The 17142-nt window shown below is 38.3% G+C and overlaps 2 protein-coding genes across 2 annotated transcripts; both read right to left on the bottom strand.

Moving 5' to 3' along the window:
- Window positions 1–141: 141 nt before the first annotated feature.
- On the bottom strand, window positions 142–5759 carry chchd4b (coiled-coil-helix-coiled-coil-helix domain containing 4b). The gene is made up of 3 exons (XM_026166414.2): window positions 5509–5759; window positions 1552–1650; window positions 142–1472 (listed from the first exon to the last, which is right to left on the bottom strand). Exons 1-3 carry the CDS (start codon window positions 5528–5530, stop codon window positions 1150–1152), a joined length of 444 nt encoding a protein of 147 aa, XP_026022199.1. The 5' UTR covers window positions 5531–5759; the 3' UTR covers window positions 142–1149.
- Window positions 5760–8741: 2982 nt separating this feature from the next.
- sec61a1a (SEC61 translocon subunit alpha 1a) lies at window positions 8742–16926 on the bottom strand. The gene is made up of 12 exons (XM_026167999.2): window positions 16788–16926; window positions 16071–16138; window positions 15861–15926; window positions 15513–15591; window positions 15298–15429; window positions 15079–15188; window positions 12279–12432; window positions 11985–12145; window positions 11671–11868; window positions 11072–11263; window positions 10904–10980; window positions 8742–9829 (listed from the first exon to the last, which is right to left on the bottom strand). The coding sequence occupies exons 1-12, from the start codon at window positions 16792–16794 to the stop codon at window positions 9643–9645; spliced, it is 1431 nt and encodes a 476-aa protein (XP_026023784.1). The 5' UTR covers window positions 16795–16926; the 3' UTR covers window positions 8742–9642.
- Window positions 16927–17142: the final 216 nt, after the last annotated feature.

Here is a 17142-nt window from a genome sequence, read left to right as displayed (position 1 = left end):
GTTGTACACCAGTATGTTTTTTGAGTGAAAATTCAATGTCGGTAAGCAAACACGTGATGAGTAACATTGTTCATTTTCCCATCGTTAATGATGTAAACCTGCAATACGATGTGTACAGTCAACAATATCTCACAAACCAGAGATTTGTAATTGATTTTATTATAAAACTTTTAACAATATTGTCATATCCACTTCAAGTCAAGTCAGTCACTCCTGTGCGGCACACACACGGTTCATTTCAGCTTAGATGAGGTAAATTTTTCAGGTCTGGTTATAAAAAAAAATGCAGTCTTACTGGACAGAGAGTGCAAAGACACAAATAAACAGCTCATAAACAAAAACAAGTTGTAGTCATTTCCTCAGTTTGTGCTTCATACCTTGTAAAGCTGGCAACTTTTCAATAATGTTACTAACATAAACTTTTGAGACAAATTTGATATAAGTAACATTTGTGTAACAATGTAAAAGACAGAAAATTAAGACAATATACTGTTTACACTCTCTGATGGTTAATCACACAGCAGACAAATGTTCATCCTGAGACACGAAGAAAAAGAGCCAAACGTATACACACAGTGCACTGTGTGGGTGTAGGAAGCTTGGTCCTTAATTAGCACTCAGCTGAAGATTATTTACAACCATTATGGATGAGCACAGTGGCAGGATTAAACAACTTCACAAACCTTTTTTTCTTTTGTGCATTAAATCGCTTTGCTGGCAAAGTTTGTAAATGAAACTGAAATAAAAGTTTTATCTGCTACAGCATGCAAACAGTATCTGCTCTGTAGCCATTTTCCTTTAAGGACAAATCAGAAACCAGTGGAGGGAAAATCTTAAATACTTTTTGATATTAAGGTGGCAGCGTTTGCTTCCATCCAGCCAATCAAATTACTTTAAATTAACTCATAATAATCTGTAATCTCTGCTGCGTGTTTCCTCACTTTGTCTATCCAGCTTCCACACAGCCCAAAGCATAACAGCCATTTCTGATCATTTACAAATGAGCTATGAAAAAAAACTGTCGATAGTAAAAATAAACTAATGACAAATAATGAAAAAATATCTCTGCATTATTTTTGCTCAATAAAGGGATGATTAATTATGTCATGTATGGATACTGAGCGTCACTGTTGCTGCGGAGACTCATTATTAGCTCTCTGTGTTGGCCTGTTTGGTATCAGAGTCCTGATCTGAGGCAGATGTTGAGCTTTCATCCAGCGCATCTGTGGATTCAGAGTCTTTTGGGGTGTCGCTGGGTGATTTGTCATCTTCTTGTGGATAGAGCTCTGGGTAACGCTGCATGCACTCCTGCATAGACCTGAACTGCTCCAGGCAGTCAGAGCCCTTCACCTCCTCCTTACTATAGTGGAAACAAGAGAAGGCGTCCTTAAATTCAGTCCCACAGGGACCACTGGCCATCCCACCCAGGCAGGGGCAGTTCCAATTAATCTCCCCATTGGGAAGAATTAAGCCTGGGACGAGAGAGGAGAATACAGAATAAATAACTTGTAATTGTGCAACTTCACCAAAGCTTTCTTTACCGTTTCTCACCTCTCTCCTCAAATGGGTCATTGGGGTCTTCCTCCACGAGCTCCGCAGTGCTGGGTGCTGCATGATCCTCTTTGGTGGCAAAGATGATCGTGTCTTTACCTGTTGTGTGAAATAGAGCATTTTAAATAAATCATCAGGAAGGTATCAAAACTTTTTCCTGTCGTTGGGTTTTTTTTTTTGGCCATATACAAGTCAAAATTTTGAATTGAACATCTCAAAATTTCCACTTATTAAATGGAATTTTTACGAGATAACATGAAATGCCGGCTTACTTATGAAACGAGCTTCCACAGGAGATGATTGGTGGAGTTATTATTTTGTTAACACACTTAAAACAATGCTCAGCAATTCTTAACAAACTCTCTGAAGTGAAGATTTGCTGCTTTCTTTCTTTTTTGTGTTTTGTTTGTTGGTGTTTTATACAATTTTCTTTGAATCATTTAACAGCCAATAAAAGATTATTTGAAGTTATCACTCAAAGCACTTCAAACTAAATCCCAGGATTTTTTTCCAAGGACTTAAGAGCTTTATCTGGCATTGAGTCTTCCGAAGTATACAGAGAAAACCCCATAGACGCAGCAAAAACATGAAGACGAAGATAAACACTCTTCCGGGGTAAGCTGAGAAAATCTCTGTCTGTCTGTCCTTCTCCCAATCTGTGATGTGTCTTCTCTGCTATCTGTTATTCAAGTTCCATCAGCATTGTGTTCTAGCACGCTATACAATGAAACTGTTTTCTCTGACACACATCTGTTCCCACAGTACGTGTTTACTGGTTGATATGAATGGGGAAATGTATAAAACAGGCTCAGCGGGACTGCCCTGGCAAGCACTCACATACACTATTACTCTGTACTGCTTTTCCTCCCTTGTAAGTGAATAAACATAAAAGAGATTAAACTGACTTTGATTAAAACAGAGACATGAAGAGGGGTCATTATATCATAAAGGCACCTGAGCTGCCATTTCAGTGAGTGTGCAAAGTTTCCTGCCACTCCGTTGCATGCACAAACAAGCTTGCAATAAGCTAGTTTCATTTAGTTAAGTTCACATAAATTTAATACTGATAAATAGAAAAGGTAGTTACGAGCGTTTAACAGTTGTGATTATACACAGTTATATAATAAAGAATGTTCTCTTCCCACCTTTAAATGAAACATATTTGTGTGATGATAATTATTATTATTATGTGTGATTATAAACTCTTATCTCCAAGAACGAGTGTGCACTCTCCCTGTTCTCTGAAACATTAACTAAGGATTAATAAGCCACGTAATCATAGCTTATACATTACGAATTCAGCTGTAGTTCATTATTTATTATAGGCACTTTCCCCCCACTAAATAACTAAACTTAATCTACAGCATAGCCAATAAGGGCTGTGTAGTGTAAAAGCATCTTAAAACCACACTTGGTGTGACGAATTACTTAATCTACTACCATGACAGTCCAAATACTTTCACACACACCTTAAACTATAACTAGACTAGAAGTGACTTTCTAACGTGCTAATATTAGTCACTTTAATAATTACGGTATGTTGCAGGCCTGGTGGACTGTAGCACGTTCTGGTCAAGGTTAAACTCTGACGGCCACAGGTGGCAGGCACTGTTGCCCTCTCAGGATAACTGTCCTAGCTCAGATCCTATGAGGGAGCTTCTTAATCCACCTTATTATTACACCAAGATTCATTTTTCATTCAGACTCAACTAAGCTTTAGAGAGTAGCTTTGCAGAAAAGTTAACAGGTGTTCCAGATCTACTGGCGTTTAGATCAACTGGCGTTGGTCGAACAGATGTGTGGCAGTCTTGCGTTTCAGGAGCTCCTACCGACAAACCAGCAAAAAAAAGCCAAATGTGTCATCTGTGACACTTGTGAGGTTATCTCAAACACACTCCGTCAGTCTTGATGCTGTTGAACAACAAAATGTTTAAAAATGTGGCGAGTTTACCTGGTGATATCCTCGTGCGCCACGCGATCGCGAAAACAGCAAACAAGTAATACCACGCCGTTGTTGTTCACGGGACAGCAAGAGTAAACGATCGGGAGACTCTTGTCGTCGTTATCGTTCCCCTCGCACGGTTTATTTCTCCGAATTCAGCGTTTTTGCTTCACAACTACAGCTTGCAGTTTACTTTGTGCACTAACATGGAGTCGAGTCAACCAGCGCCACCTCTGGCCAAGTGCCACAGCCTACAGCCAGATAAACCTGTGACACACATCTGCACCACGTTTGAATTCGTGTCATGCACATTTGTACCTTTCAATTGTGTCTGTTTGTGCGTCATGCAAATAAACCTTTGGAAAGAATGAAATGATATCATATATTCCTTATTGGCCTACATTTGTACAAAATTCCAAATTATATACACAAAGTCATAGAAATCACCACTCCAATTGGTCATCATGATTTTAATATTCTCTTTTTCCATAACAATGAAATACACCTTGGACAAATATGACACATCAATATTTCATTAGTGTTGTCACATCACATCCTGTAAGCATCATCTGTCTGTGTCTTTTCCCTGAAAATGAATATTTCCAGCCAATATAGGCAATTCATCAACATGGCTGGAGTTATATACAGTCTGTATAAGTGTGGTTAATCTAATGAAGATTTGTAAGGACACGGCAGTTACTGTGGATTCACAGCAGTTACACAGTGATTAGTAATAAACAGCCAGTGAGAGTGAGTGGATATGACTGTTCCCACCACTAACACATGACCATAGGCCACTACTAGATTAACTTGTGACACATCTGCACCTGCTGCTATGATCACATTGAGTAGAGGCTGAGTGGCTGCACTTACCCCTGGTACATCCAAATCTACCCACAAACATGTTGAAAGATGCAATGCCAGCAATGTGGATTGTCAACACTGAAAACAATCAGTAAGCAAAGACAACAGGGATCATTTGTTTCTGTTTATTTAGCACCCACAACATTTGTAGTCGCCTTCTGCACAGGGGAAGTCCACACACACCGTGTGGTACCACTTTCCACAGAAGGTGCAATCTGCAAGATTGAATGAGATTGTCAGGGTCATTGTCTGACTGTTTATTACTAATCACTGTGTAACTGCTGTACATTCACAGTAACTGCCATCTCCTTATAAATGTTTATTAGATTGACCACACTTATGCAGACTGTATATCACAACCAACTCTAACATGTTTGTTTGCAGAGGGAAGACACAGACAGACTACGCTAACAACATGTGATGTTACAACACTGGTGAAATATTAGTGTGTTCACGACATTTTTCGTATGGGCAAAAGTATTGATATCAGGATGGTGATTCTTATGTGTATGTCATTTGGCATTTTGTACAAATGTAGGCTGATAATAAATACATGATATCATTTCATTCATTTCAAAGGTTTATTTGCATGACGCACAAACAGACACAATTGAAAGGTACAAATGTGCATGACACGAATTCAAACGTGGTGCAGATGTGTGTCACAGGTTGATCTGGCTGTAGGCTGTGGCACTTGGTCAGAGGTGGCGCTGGTTGACTCGACTCCATGTTAGTGCACAAAGTAAACTGCACGCTGTAGTTGTGAAGCAAAAACGCTGAATTCGGAGAAATAAACCGTGCGAGGGGAACGATAACGACGACAAGAGTCTCCCGATCGTTTACTCTTGCTGTCCCGTGAACAACAACGGCGTGGTGTTACTTGTTTGCTGTTTTCGCGATCGCGTCACGCATGAGGATATCACCAGGTAAACTCGCCACATTTTTAAACATTTTGTTGTTCAACAGCATCAAGACTGACGGAGTGTGTTTGAGACAACCTCACAAGTGTCACAGGTGACACATTTGGCGTTTTTTTGCTGGTTTGTCGGTAGCAGCTCCTGAAACGCAAGACTGCCACACATCTGTTCGACCAACGCCAGTTGATCTAAACGCCAGTAGATCTGGAACACCGGCTATCACAGCATGCTTACCTTCCTGTCTGACCGAACTCATCTCTTCACGCCGAAGCACATTAACTTCCTCCTCTTGACTCCTTGAAACAGATGGCAGTTCACTGATGGTTGCGCCTTTTACTGACACACAATGCAACAAACGCAAATATCACAGCATCGCAGGTTCTAATCCATCCTTCGGAAGCTGTTTCACAACTATCCTTGCCAGAACGTGGTTATTCTTCTTCTCCGAAAGTGTTGCTGGGATCGTTTACGCCACGGTGCGCGTTGCTGCCTCCTGGAGTTCGTAATAGAAATATCCTCTTCATCTTGTGTTTGGACCACACTTTATTTCTGCGAAATTACATAAAATGTTATGCGCTTAATTATTGAATATTATTCAAGTAATTACAGGTAGTTTGGTACACATTAAAGCTTTTGTCCCTAAAGTTCGGTTGTATTACAAATCAATTAACGTCACTGAAAATAAGGGAATGAAGAGACAATATTACATCTTCTACTTTTTTAATGTTAATTACACACTCATATGTTAAACATATGAGTGTGTAATCAATATAAAATGATAAAATAGAGATTACAAAAAGAGCTTTCAAAAAATGTTTATTTTTGGAGTAAATATATTGTGAGTTATAATCACAGGTGTTAATGCACACTGAGGGAAAAATATAATTCAGCAAACTGTTTCACGCATGACATGAACAATACAGGGATGGCCAGTTGTAACACCAGTTATTCTGGTATCTAATTAAAAAAGAAATCCATTTGCTTTGCCCAAACCAAACACCTGCTGTTCCTGAATAATACATTGTACAAAATTAAAAATAATACTACTAATTAAAGATCATTACAAAAAAATTAATGAACAAATTACTGCATTAGCATTCACCATTGCTCAATTCCTCTTTAATGGGGAAAAAGAGGAAATATCTGAAATATCTATTGAATAACTGATGCCCTGTGTCCAACAAATCACTTCCTTTGTCAAAATAACTTTTTCAGATCTTTAATGCTTAGCAAATACGTTATACTTCTCCCACAATCAAAGCTGTGGTATAGACTTTTATTTATTTTATTTTAATTTTTTTTAAGTTAACTAATTTATATTAGATTATATTTCATTTAAATTTATGTGTAATGTTGATGCAAATTGAATAAAAGAAAAAAAAAACCCAGACAAATAAAAAATTTTAGTCGCAAATGTCATAAAAATGCTGAATGCACAAATGCTGAAAGAGAAGGAACAACAGGAAGCAATACACCAGGAGATGCAACGTAAGCTCCACGATGTGAAAACAATGCATGTTGAGAAAAAAAATGAAGGGTTGCAAACAAAGTTTGATGAAGCACTCCATCGAAAAATAAAAATGCTGAAAGAAAAGGAACAGCAGGACTCAATACACCAACAAATGAAGTCTAAGCTTCAAGATTTGGAAGCAATACACCAGCAGATGCAATGCAAGCTTCAGGTTACTGAGAAAAATAATGGAAGTTTGTGCGTAATGTTTGGTAAAGTGTTGAAAAGAAATACAGAAGTGGTTAAAAAGAAAGAACAGCAGGAGGTTATCCACCAGCACATGCTGTGCAGGCTCCAAACCATGGAAGCATTACATCATCAGATGCTGTACAAGCTTCACATCACGGAAAAAAATAATGAACGCTTACACGTAATGTTTAATGAAGCACTGAGACGAAACACAGAAATGTTGAAAGACAAGGAGCAAATGAAGCAATGTGCAAACAAATACAGGGCAAACTTCAAGACATGGAAGCAATTCAGCAAAAGCTCCAGAGCAAGCTTCAAGTCACCGAAGGTTTACACATAATGTTTTACTAAGCAGTGAGAATTAATACTGAATACTGAAATGCTTAAAGAGAAAGGAGAAACAGGAGCTATACACCAAGAGACTATGTGCAAACTTCAAGTATCAGAGAAAAATAATGAAGGTTTGCGTGTTCGATAAAGCACTCCAAAGAAATATGCAAATGCTTTAGAAGAAGGAACAATAGGAAGCAGTTCACCAACAGATGCAGTGCAAACTCAAAGACACAGAAAGAAAATGGAAGCATTACAAGAAATATTCGATAAAGAACTCAAAGAAAACTCAGACCTGCTAAAAGAGAAGGAAAAACTCCAGAAACCCAGAGAGAGATGCAGTATATTCTTTAAGACTTTGAAACATAAAATACAGAGTTGTGAGTATTAATAAAGGACAAAAACACTGAACTCAAGGAAGAGAAAGAGCAGCTTGAGAAGATATGCAGAGAAATAGAGCCAAATCCAAGAAGTGGTGACCAAAAACACCCAATTACAAGCACTCTACAGCAAAGTCCATTACGCAAACACCAAAATGCAAGAGTAAAAGCAACGACAGGAGAAAAATCTCAAAGACATACAGTCTTTATTTCAAGAACTACAGAAGAGACATGAAGAGTTAAAAGCCATCCATCACAAATAACAACAAAGAAACAAGGACATGCATGAGGCAAACGAAGAACTGCAGGAGAAAAACAAAGCCCTGCGAGAAAAGCAAAAGGAAAACCAGGAAACATTAGAAGAACTGGAGAGAAGGTGGAAGGTCAAGATGACATGCAGACGTTCAAACCAAGTATTGAAATGGAGAAGAACTGTGATGAAAATGACTTTGAAAATGGCATGGATGTTGGTGCAACAAGGTTGGTGCGCAGTCATTTGAATATTGCCTTCAGCAGCTTAGCGAACCAAACCCGAGATAACACCATTTTTCTTAAACCGCTGTTATGCTAAAGCAGGATTAGTTCAAGTTTCTTATTTTAATGACAACTATAATCAATTCTTATAGAAGCACACTTTCAAAAAAAAACTTAAATTTTTTTGAACAATTGTTCAAAATCAGACTTATCTACATCTTACAAATATCAAAGTCCGATGTAAAGCTTTGCAGGCACTTGAATGTCCTACTTAGTATTATTCTCTAACAAAACCACATTATTTCATCATGTTTTTATACGGTCTGTTTTCCTCTTTGTGTAATACTTTGGCAGTTTATGTGCAAAGACCAGAAACTCAAACTGAAACCACAGGTTTAATTCTGACAGGGTCCTGCGGGCTGATCTGTAAACCACCAGACAGTAAAGCCATCATTTGTTAACAAATACATCAAAATATGGGAACTAAATCCACAATATTGTGGTGACATAAACATCACAAAAACCTCCCCAGATTCGCCTGTTGTATAAAAAGGACATCCCAAGCAAATAGTTAAAAGTCAGTCTTTTTCCACAAAATGTTTTATTGAGAATGTTTTTTGTACAAGTTTGTTCTGAAATGCAATTATTTTTACATATTCAAAGACTTTATCTTACACTTAAGACAAATCCAAGTTATTTAATATATGGCCTATGTACAGTCTGTTTGGAAAAGTTATTATTGAAAGTACACAAAGCAGACAACTAAAAACAAAACAAGGCATAAGACTGCATGATGTGGGTAACAAGAGTCAATGAAAGCTGTCATTTAATACTGAAGCTCCCCGGGAATGCCTTAAATTAAAAATGAGTTTTGAATGTTTCCCAGAGGTTGGAACCCAATGTGAGCTCCATCTCTTCTTCTCGGAGGACCCTGACCCAATAAACACTTCAGTGCAGTGTCCCGATCAGAAACATACACACTCCTCGACTCTGACAGTTCACCTCCTGGTTTACACCATTAACTGACTGGCAGGTTAACTAAAAAAAATTAAATAAAGCTGAAAGTAAAAGTAGGAGATAACACTAAGCACACTGAAGACAGATGACCGTCACCATCCAAATCAAGTATGCCTGCATACCAAAGCATTTGTCAGTCCAGAAGGGGGGAGGGACTCCTGCAGGAAGCCTATAGATGAATATAGGAAGCTTTAATCACGTTTAATCAGGTAGAAACATGGATAAAGCACAGCCAAATGTCTTTCTTTGCACCATTTTGGAAGGTCTGTGGGGAAAACAAATGGAGTGAAGAGTCAGCATATTGTCCCAGCACCTCACAGTACCCGATTTCAGCGGAGACTCCTGAAGGTTCCTTAAACGTCCTAAAAAAATTGCAGTGCCGATGATGCAGGGGCTTCTCATGGCTGTAAAATAAACGCGGGTTTTGTGGTGCTAAAAAAAGTTGGGTCAAAAGCAAGAGCACGATGGCTAGAAGAATAGGCCTTCAAAGCTCCCTACTTCACTCTGTTCTTTCACAAATATTTCAAAGTACTGGTAGATAATGGTGACGGCCAGCAGGATACCAGTGCCAGAGCCAATGGCTCCAAGGAAGTCTGCCATCACTGACAAACCACCGATACACAGTCCACCAAAGGCAGCAGCAGTGGGAATGTATCTAAAATGAAAACAGAGAAATTAAGGAAATTACACACCCTGTGTTTTTCTGTTGAAAATGCAATCTGTAGTAAGGATGATAGCATTCACATATACGGCTTAAGAAAAAAGAAGAAGAAAGAAAGGGAATACGCAATCAGTTTAACATAAAGACACAAAGTCAGTTAAAATTAATAAATATCACCCTGTCAATTTAGAAAGCACAAGCCATTGTGAACTCATTTCATCTACTGTGGTGTAAATGAAAGTGACAACAAATGCACTGGAGACAACAATAATAATTCCTCCAAAAGGGAATGATTGTAGTCACCAAAACCTTTCACAGAGTTTTTACTAGTGTCTTTTTTGTTCACTGCTGGCAACATGAGACAATTCAAGTTCCAGCTCTTCCTGGATGGCACATTGAAAAGTGCCGCTGCACCTACCACAGTCTCAAGAGTGTGGAGGAAATAGTAGGAGAAGATCATCAATTCAGCAATAGGAGCTGTATCTGCTCCAGCACTGCCAGAGCCCTACAAAACGACCTACCCCCCAACCCTCCATGTGCATTATTCCAACTAAAGTGTCAGCTACAGACTCGACAAGTGTTACACAAAGGCCGCAATCCTTTAGTGGAACCTGTGCCAACAGACTGGCACCATGCAGTTTGACTGGCATTCCCCCAGAGAAAACCAGAGCTGGCAGGTTCGCCACTGGCGCCCTATTTTCTTCAGTGATGAAAGGAAGGAAGTTCACCTCATGTGAACATGTGAAAGACAGACGTTCATGCTTCCTATCCCTGACTTTGTGTTATACACTGATGATCATGTTCCCTTACATTTTTGAGAAGTGTACACTCACTTAACTAAGTAGTGCTTAAAAGAGCAGTTTAGCAAAAAGTGTGGGTTGGCATTATTTATATGTAGGAAATGTGAAAAGCAGTTATATGGAGGCTGTGTCTGGATGAACTCATGACATAACCTCCTGAACCAGAGCATTGCATAACAAACACTTGAAACACAAAATTGTTCTGTATATTTTGGGAAGCTGGCGAAAATCTAGAAGGTCAACAGGTGTAACAGATCTTGTATTTTACCTGTTAAGCTCATGGACCATTGAGGTCTCTCTGTGTCCCCTCATCACCATCTGCTGCTCCTTCAGCTGTTTTGCAACCTGCATGACAGGAAATGGAATAGAGCTCTAAGAACGAGTTTTCTTGAAACAATGTCATAACACAACCTACTAGAAAGCAGTAATAACTTACATCTTTTGCAGAGGAGCCTGATACTTCAATCCAGGTTTTGGAGAAAAAGGCACATGAACCAAGCATGAAGATGATGTAGATTACTGCGTGGACTGGGTCCTCCAGAACAGAGCCAAATGATTCAGGTGGAGAGAAGTAGTAACAGAGTCCCCCGACTGGGTAAGCACGGGCCGGGCCACCAGACGATGTGTCCTGGGAAAACGGGAACAAAACGTACTCCATCAGTCACTAATGTTAACATGATAATGAGTTGTCAGACTCCGGTACAATCTTTCCACAATTTTATTTTGTTTCCTTTTATCAATAACCAAAAATATCCAAGAATAGGCTTGTCCTGGCACACAGGTGTGAATGTCATGGTAAGCTTACATAAATGCAGCTTGTGTAGTTAGAAAAATATGGTTAAAAAACAAAACAAAACTGACTGTTTGAGAGGAGGTAGTTTTTATAAAGAAGATGGATCGCCAAACCATTAGCAGAGGCATTTATTTTTGGGTTGTTAGGTGTTGGGTCTTTTTGCACTTTAAATAAGGCATTTTGCAGGTCAACACACTAACAAACTGAACTGAAGAATCTATAAAACACAAACATGTACTCACAGACCACGTTCCGAGCAGATTAACCAGGAAATTGCCACTGAAGCGCGTGGAGAGCATCTGGGAGATCACATACAAGTTGGAGACCAATGCAGACTGCAGGATGATGGGAATGTTGGAAGTATAAAAGAGCTTGATGGGGTAGGTGTTGTACTGTCCACGGTAACGAGCTGACTTGATTGGCAGATCCACCCTGAATCCCTGTGAGAGAAGAGATTAATTCATCACACTGATTTATTTTTATTTTTTTAAATACACGTTTTAAATCTCAAGTGGGTTAGTGTGAAGTCAGACAAAAGAAAAGAAAAGCAACCGACCTGAAAGTATATCACTACAGCAAAAACAAAGACTGTAGCAATCAGGTTCATGAGGTTGGGTAGGTTCTGTCTGTAGAAGGCCTCTCTCAGAGCACGCACTTTGTCAGTCCTTGTGGCAAGCAAATGGAAAAGAGCAATGATCGCACCCTCAAACTCCGTGCCTGGAAACACAGAAAAAAACCCTCTCAAATTAGAAACCTCGTTTTGGATTGCAAAGATGCAACATGGCTTTTTTAAATTATTATTTAATTAAAAAAAAAATCACTTTGTAAAAACCAATTATTGGTTCCTTACCTCTTCCAGTGTTCACAGTAGTGGGACTGAAGGCCTTCCACACAATCGTTTCACAGATGTTGGTAGCAATGAACAAGGAAATGCCTGAACCAAGACCATAGCCCTTTTGGAGCAACTCATCCAGCAGCAGCACAATCAGCCCAGCCACAAACAGCTAGAGAGAAACGTAACAGTTCGAGTCATATGAGATTGCTATGGAGATTTGCCATGTTTGGAAAGTTTTGAGTATCGACTCCAACAAACACATTACGTCTTCTGTTTTTACATTTAAAATTAATAAAAAATTATGTAGGCTTGTGGAATGAAAGATTAATAAAAAAAAATAATACTGACAGCAGATGGGATACATTCAAAAATTTTACTCCACTTCGTTCTCACATTCACAAGATTATAAGAAGCTGTGGTGACAGCAAAACCCCCTCAGCTCACAACCCCAGCAGGTTGTGAGCTGAGCAGAATAAATGAAAAAGAAATGATTTCAATTGATTCATTTTTTTTGAAAATTACTGCATCTATACCTGTTGTTACGTCATCAATGAGTATAACAGTTACCCTAAATGATAAATAAAGCTGAAAATAACTGAAATTTAATTATGTTTCCTAGCCCAAAGAGTTCTTTAAAGTACCAGTAGCGTCATCTCAGTAACAGAAAGTACAGCGTATGTGTGCTTTAGGTTGAGAGCGTGAAAGTAACATCTCCTTGGGAGTATATTTATACTCACAGGTTTAAAACTATTACCAACTAATAACAATTTAAAAAAGGCTGATTTTAATCAAAGGGTTTTCACTGGTATTCTTTGAGTGTTTATGAAAAGGTAGCAGACAAGGCTTTGGGAAAAGACAAGCTGGAAAAAAAAAATCTCCATTGCCTCAGCCTTTTGTAAAGAGATTAGAATTTTGTATTGCTGTATAATCAACTACTAATCACACAACTCTAATATGAATGCTGAACCAGACCTTGTACTTAGTTACCCTGTATTTGACAGAGTAACTAATGAAACCTCTCTCTGAAATGCGCACTCGTGCACTTCTTTAATTGTGATGTCAACATTAAGTTTAATAAGAATGACATTGAATAAACAGTAATGCCAGTGTAAGGGACATGTCTGTAATAATAACGTTCATAAAAACAAAAACAACATTGTTGGAAACTCTGAGGAACCAAACAATTAATAATTAATTAATAAAACAATTTATTTAATTTATATTTATATACATGTCCTTAGGGCTGCTCAATTAATCGAATTTTAATCACGATTACGATCTGGGCTTTCAACGATCATTAAAAATGACTGAGCCGATTATTAGACCCTCCCTCATGCTTTACTCTCGCGCTGCTCCGTGTGGTAAGTCAAGCGCACCGCTCTCCATTTCGAACACGCGTCACAACAATTAAGAGGACCCGAGGGAAGCTCGGAAAGCTAAGCAGAAGTTATTTGGAGAGGAGAGTGACTGCCGTTGGTTGAAAAGAGGTTAAAAAAAAAAAACTTCAGTGGTGTGGAAACATTATGGCTTGGCGGAGTTAGACGTGGATCAAGTAGACAGTGTGTAAACTTTGCTACGATGTAGTAGCTGCACCACAGAGCAACACTGCAAAGTTGACTAAACATAGATGTTTACATTTTTCATTTATTTCTTATATTGCAAACATTTGCACTGTTATCAGTATTTGCACACTATTTTATATTATTTTTTAAAGTCATTATTCAATACATTGTTATTGTTAACCCTTTAAAGCCGGTCAGAGCAGCACACTCCGTTTTGCGTAACTATTTTTAAATCCCTGTAGAACCTGAACCGCTAAGCTAGCGCAATAATTTGTTTTGCATATGAAACCGGAGGAGTTGTACTTACATCTTATGCCATCAGCTTGTCCTCGGTCACGGTTTCCTTCCACATAAAGCTTTGCAAAAATTGCATAAAAAGCGCTTGCAGGAACAAAAACATAATATTCCAGAAACACGCTTTGCCGATCCATCAGCTGTTCCTAACACTTCCCACTTTGAAAAAGACGTCAACTCGAACTATCGCATTTCCTGCCCGAAACCGGAAGTGATGTCATTTTTGCGGAAAATGTAGTTTTTTACTTGTAGGCCTTAAGTAAAAAACTATAGTATACTATACTTATACTAGTGTTTTTATAAGTCATGTTTGACTCTATACTTTTCTGAATAGTTGCTGGGATGCTTAGAACTCGAATTGCACAGCTGGAAATAGTTTATTTTGATGCACGTGCTGTTTTCTTTGCAAATTTGCATCATAGGATTGGTTTTTTTGTTTTTCCTGCAGTATATAAAAATTGCTGTATCTCCAAAATAAAACTATGAAGACACTCAAAATAAATTTCCTGTTGTTGTAAACTATTTTTGCAACTTTTTTGTATTTAAAGTTTTGAGGGATAAACCTCTTAAATTTCTCCAAGTAGAAATATATGTAAACAAAACAAAAACGATTTTCAATTTTTTTGTAGTTTATTGCACTTGTTTGCAATTAATGTAATTACTATGGACTTAATGCATACATATTATTAAAATATGGGCTATAACAGTTGTATTGATGTATAGCAACTTGAAATGCTCCCACAAATGGCACTACAGCATGTACAAAAAAAATAATATAAGCTCTGGCGGACTTGGTTCTATGGTAGGTCTTAAAGGGTTAAATAAATATCGTCAAATAATCGTGATCTCAATTTCAGTGAAAATAATCGTGATTATCATTTTTGCCATAATCGAGCAGCCCTACATGTCCTGACATTACACAGTTCAGGTATGTTTGCAGATATTCATCCTGTTCTCACCTGAATGATGATCAGCAGACAGATCCCTGCACCCATCTCTGACGGATCTCCGTACATGCCAGTCATCACATACACAATAGCCTGTCCAATGGTGATGATCATGCCAAACACTGAAGAAAATAAATAAATAAATAAAAAAAATCAGAGGTCAGAGACCCTAAAGTCTTGATAGGCAATTTCAAACTACTTCAAACCAGCACCTGAGCAGAGATTACATACATTTTTGTGCTCCATTAAAAAGTGCTCTGTCCTTTGGAGTGTCTCCAACTTCGATGATCTTAGCTCCAGCAAGCAGCTGCATGATCAGGCCTGAGGTGACAATTGGCGAGATACCCAGCTCCATCAAAGTACCTAGAAGAAAATGTTCAAGTTAGACCCCAGAAAACAGCAGACATATATCTAACTTATACACAAATATATTAAAAAGTATATACCTCTGTTTGAGGCCAGAATGACTCTCATCCAGTAGAAAGGATCTGCAGAGTCTGAGGACATTATGCCAAACAGGGGAATCTGAAAAGCAACATATTGCATTTACAGTCGAGTCTTAATTGGCTGCATGAAGTGTTATAATTGTGTGTCCCCTGAATTCACTGACTTCAGCTTGATACTTTGACTATTATGTAAGAAACATTCCTGTAACAGACAACTTAATGTAATAATAACATTGTAATAATTTATGCTAAGTTTTTTTTTAACTTATTTAAGCTGTTGAGGTTTTTTCCCCTATTAAAAACATAATAAAAATGTAAATACACAAACTAAACAACAGTGAGACTCACCTGGCAGCACACCAGAAAGATGAAAAGAGTGATAGCAGTCCATAACACCTTCTCTCTGAACTGGATCTAATGGTTGAGCAAATGTAATAAGTTTAAAACGAGGGGAGGGGGGTAAAAAAATTAAAGCAAACACAATATAAAGCTTACTGATTGCTAATTGTTTATTTAGAACTATGAAAACAAGGGGGAGGTATTTAAAAACACACATACCTTTCTTTCGGGTTTTTGGATCTCTGGCAGCACAGCACAGAAAGGCTTTATCACCTCCAAGAATTTGACTGAAAACAAACAAACAAAGAAACAAACATGAGTAAAAAGGTGATCATATCTGGTTATCATCAGCGGGACGTGGTAATGAATGGGGGGCGGACTTTACAGACAAATGTGAATGTACCAACAATGTACCTGGAGTAAAGCAAAGCTTTGAAAAAAAAAAAATCAGTTTCCTGTTGTTATGTCAGATCTTTACAGTACCTCTACAACCTACATGTTTCTAGTAATGCAAGGCAGGAAACAGGAACAGCGGACTCACAAAAAACAGAGCTTCTTATGCGTCGTCATCACTAGACTGTCAATGTCTTTGAATGAGTGGCTAACAAGTTAGCGTAAAGGTCTCGAAATTAAGCCACTCACCGTATCGCTTTTAAAGGATATCTACAGACTAGAAAACTAGTTTGCCAAAATATCACCTAGTTATTAAGCTAAACCCTACAACTACTTCTCATTAGAAATATTTTCATAACAGGGAAAAAACCATTTATCAACCAGGAAGCTAGCGACTAAATGCTAGCTGCATGCGATCAACGCCAGTTGCTAGTTACCGTTAGCTAACTAAGTTGTCAAAAACACATAAAACACTGTTTCAGTTTTGCTCCTCGTTTTTTGCAGATCACAGTCTTAAAAATCATGTGCCAAAGTGAAACTTACTGCCCATGATGTCCCAACTGGTCTCTTTGTACGGTTCTTCACAGTGGAAATGAGACCAGCTTGAGCCTGAGTAACTGAGCCACCGGGAGGAAAAGGAGGCGACACGTCATCACTACAGACACGAAGACCAGCGATTTAAAGAGACAGCGACCTTTTAACTGAACATCACATATCACAGTTGCAATACAAAGAAACGAAGAACAAATATGAAAAGCTACATTTTAATAGACCTACTTTAATTTTTGACATACTTGTGTAAAGCAAACAACCCCGGAGCCTGACAGTCCCAGAGAAACAGAGGGACAATATTTTTCAGCTGCTACTACTGCAGTTAAAGTTACAAATCGTAAAATAT

Source organism: Astatotilapia calliptera, chromosome 5 (genome assembly GCF_964374335.1).
Source record: "Astatotilapia calliptera chromosome 5, fAstCal68.1, whole genome shotgun sequence".
NCBI lineage: Eukaryota > Metazoa > Chordata > Actinopteri > Cichliformes > Cichlidae > Astatotilapia > Astatotilapia calliptera.
Note: the sequence above shows the minus strand (reverse complement) of the source record. Positions and strands in the feature narration are given on the sequence as shown.

What these genes read in the sequence shown, in the direction of transcription:
- chchd4b (XM_026166414.2), bottom strand. Translation starts at nt 5,530, where the DNA reads ATGAGTTCGGTCAGACAGGAAG. An exon ending in GAGTTCGGTCAGACAGGAAG is followed by an intron (nt 1,651 to 5,508) that starts GTAAGCATGCTG and finishes TTCACACAACAG; the next exon opens with GTAAAGACACGATCATCTTT. An exon ending in TGACCCATTTGAGGAGAGAG is followed by an intron (nt 1,473 to 1,551) that starts GTGAGAAACGGT and finishes CTCTCGTCCCAG; the next exon opens with GCTTAATTCTTCCCAATGGG.
- sec61a1a (XM_026167999.2), bottom strand. An exon ending in TCCAAAAACCCGAAAGAAAG is followed by an intron (nt 15,927 to 16,070) that starts GTATGTGTGTTT and finishes CTCAACCATTAG; the next exon opens with ATCCAGTTCAGAGAGAAGGT. An exon ending in CTGTAGTGATATACTTTCAG is followed by an intron (nt 11,869 to 11,984) that starts GTCGGTTGCTTT and finishes CTTCTCTCACAG; the next exon opens with GGATTCAGGGTGGATCTGCC.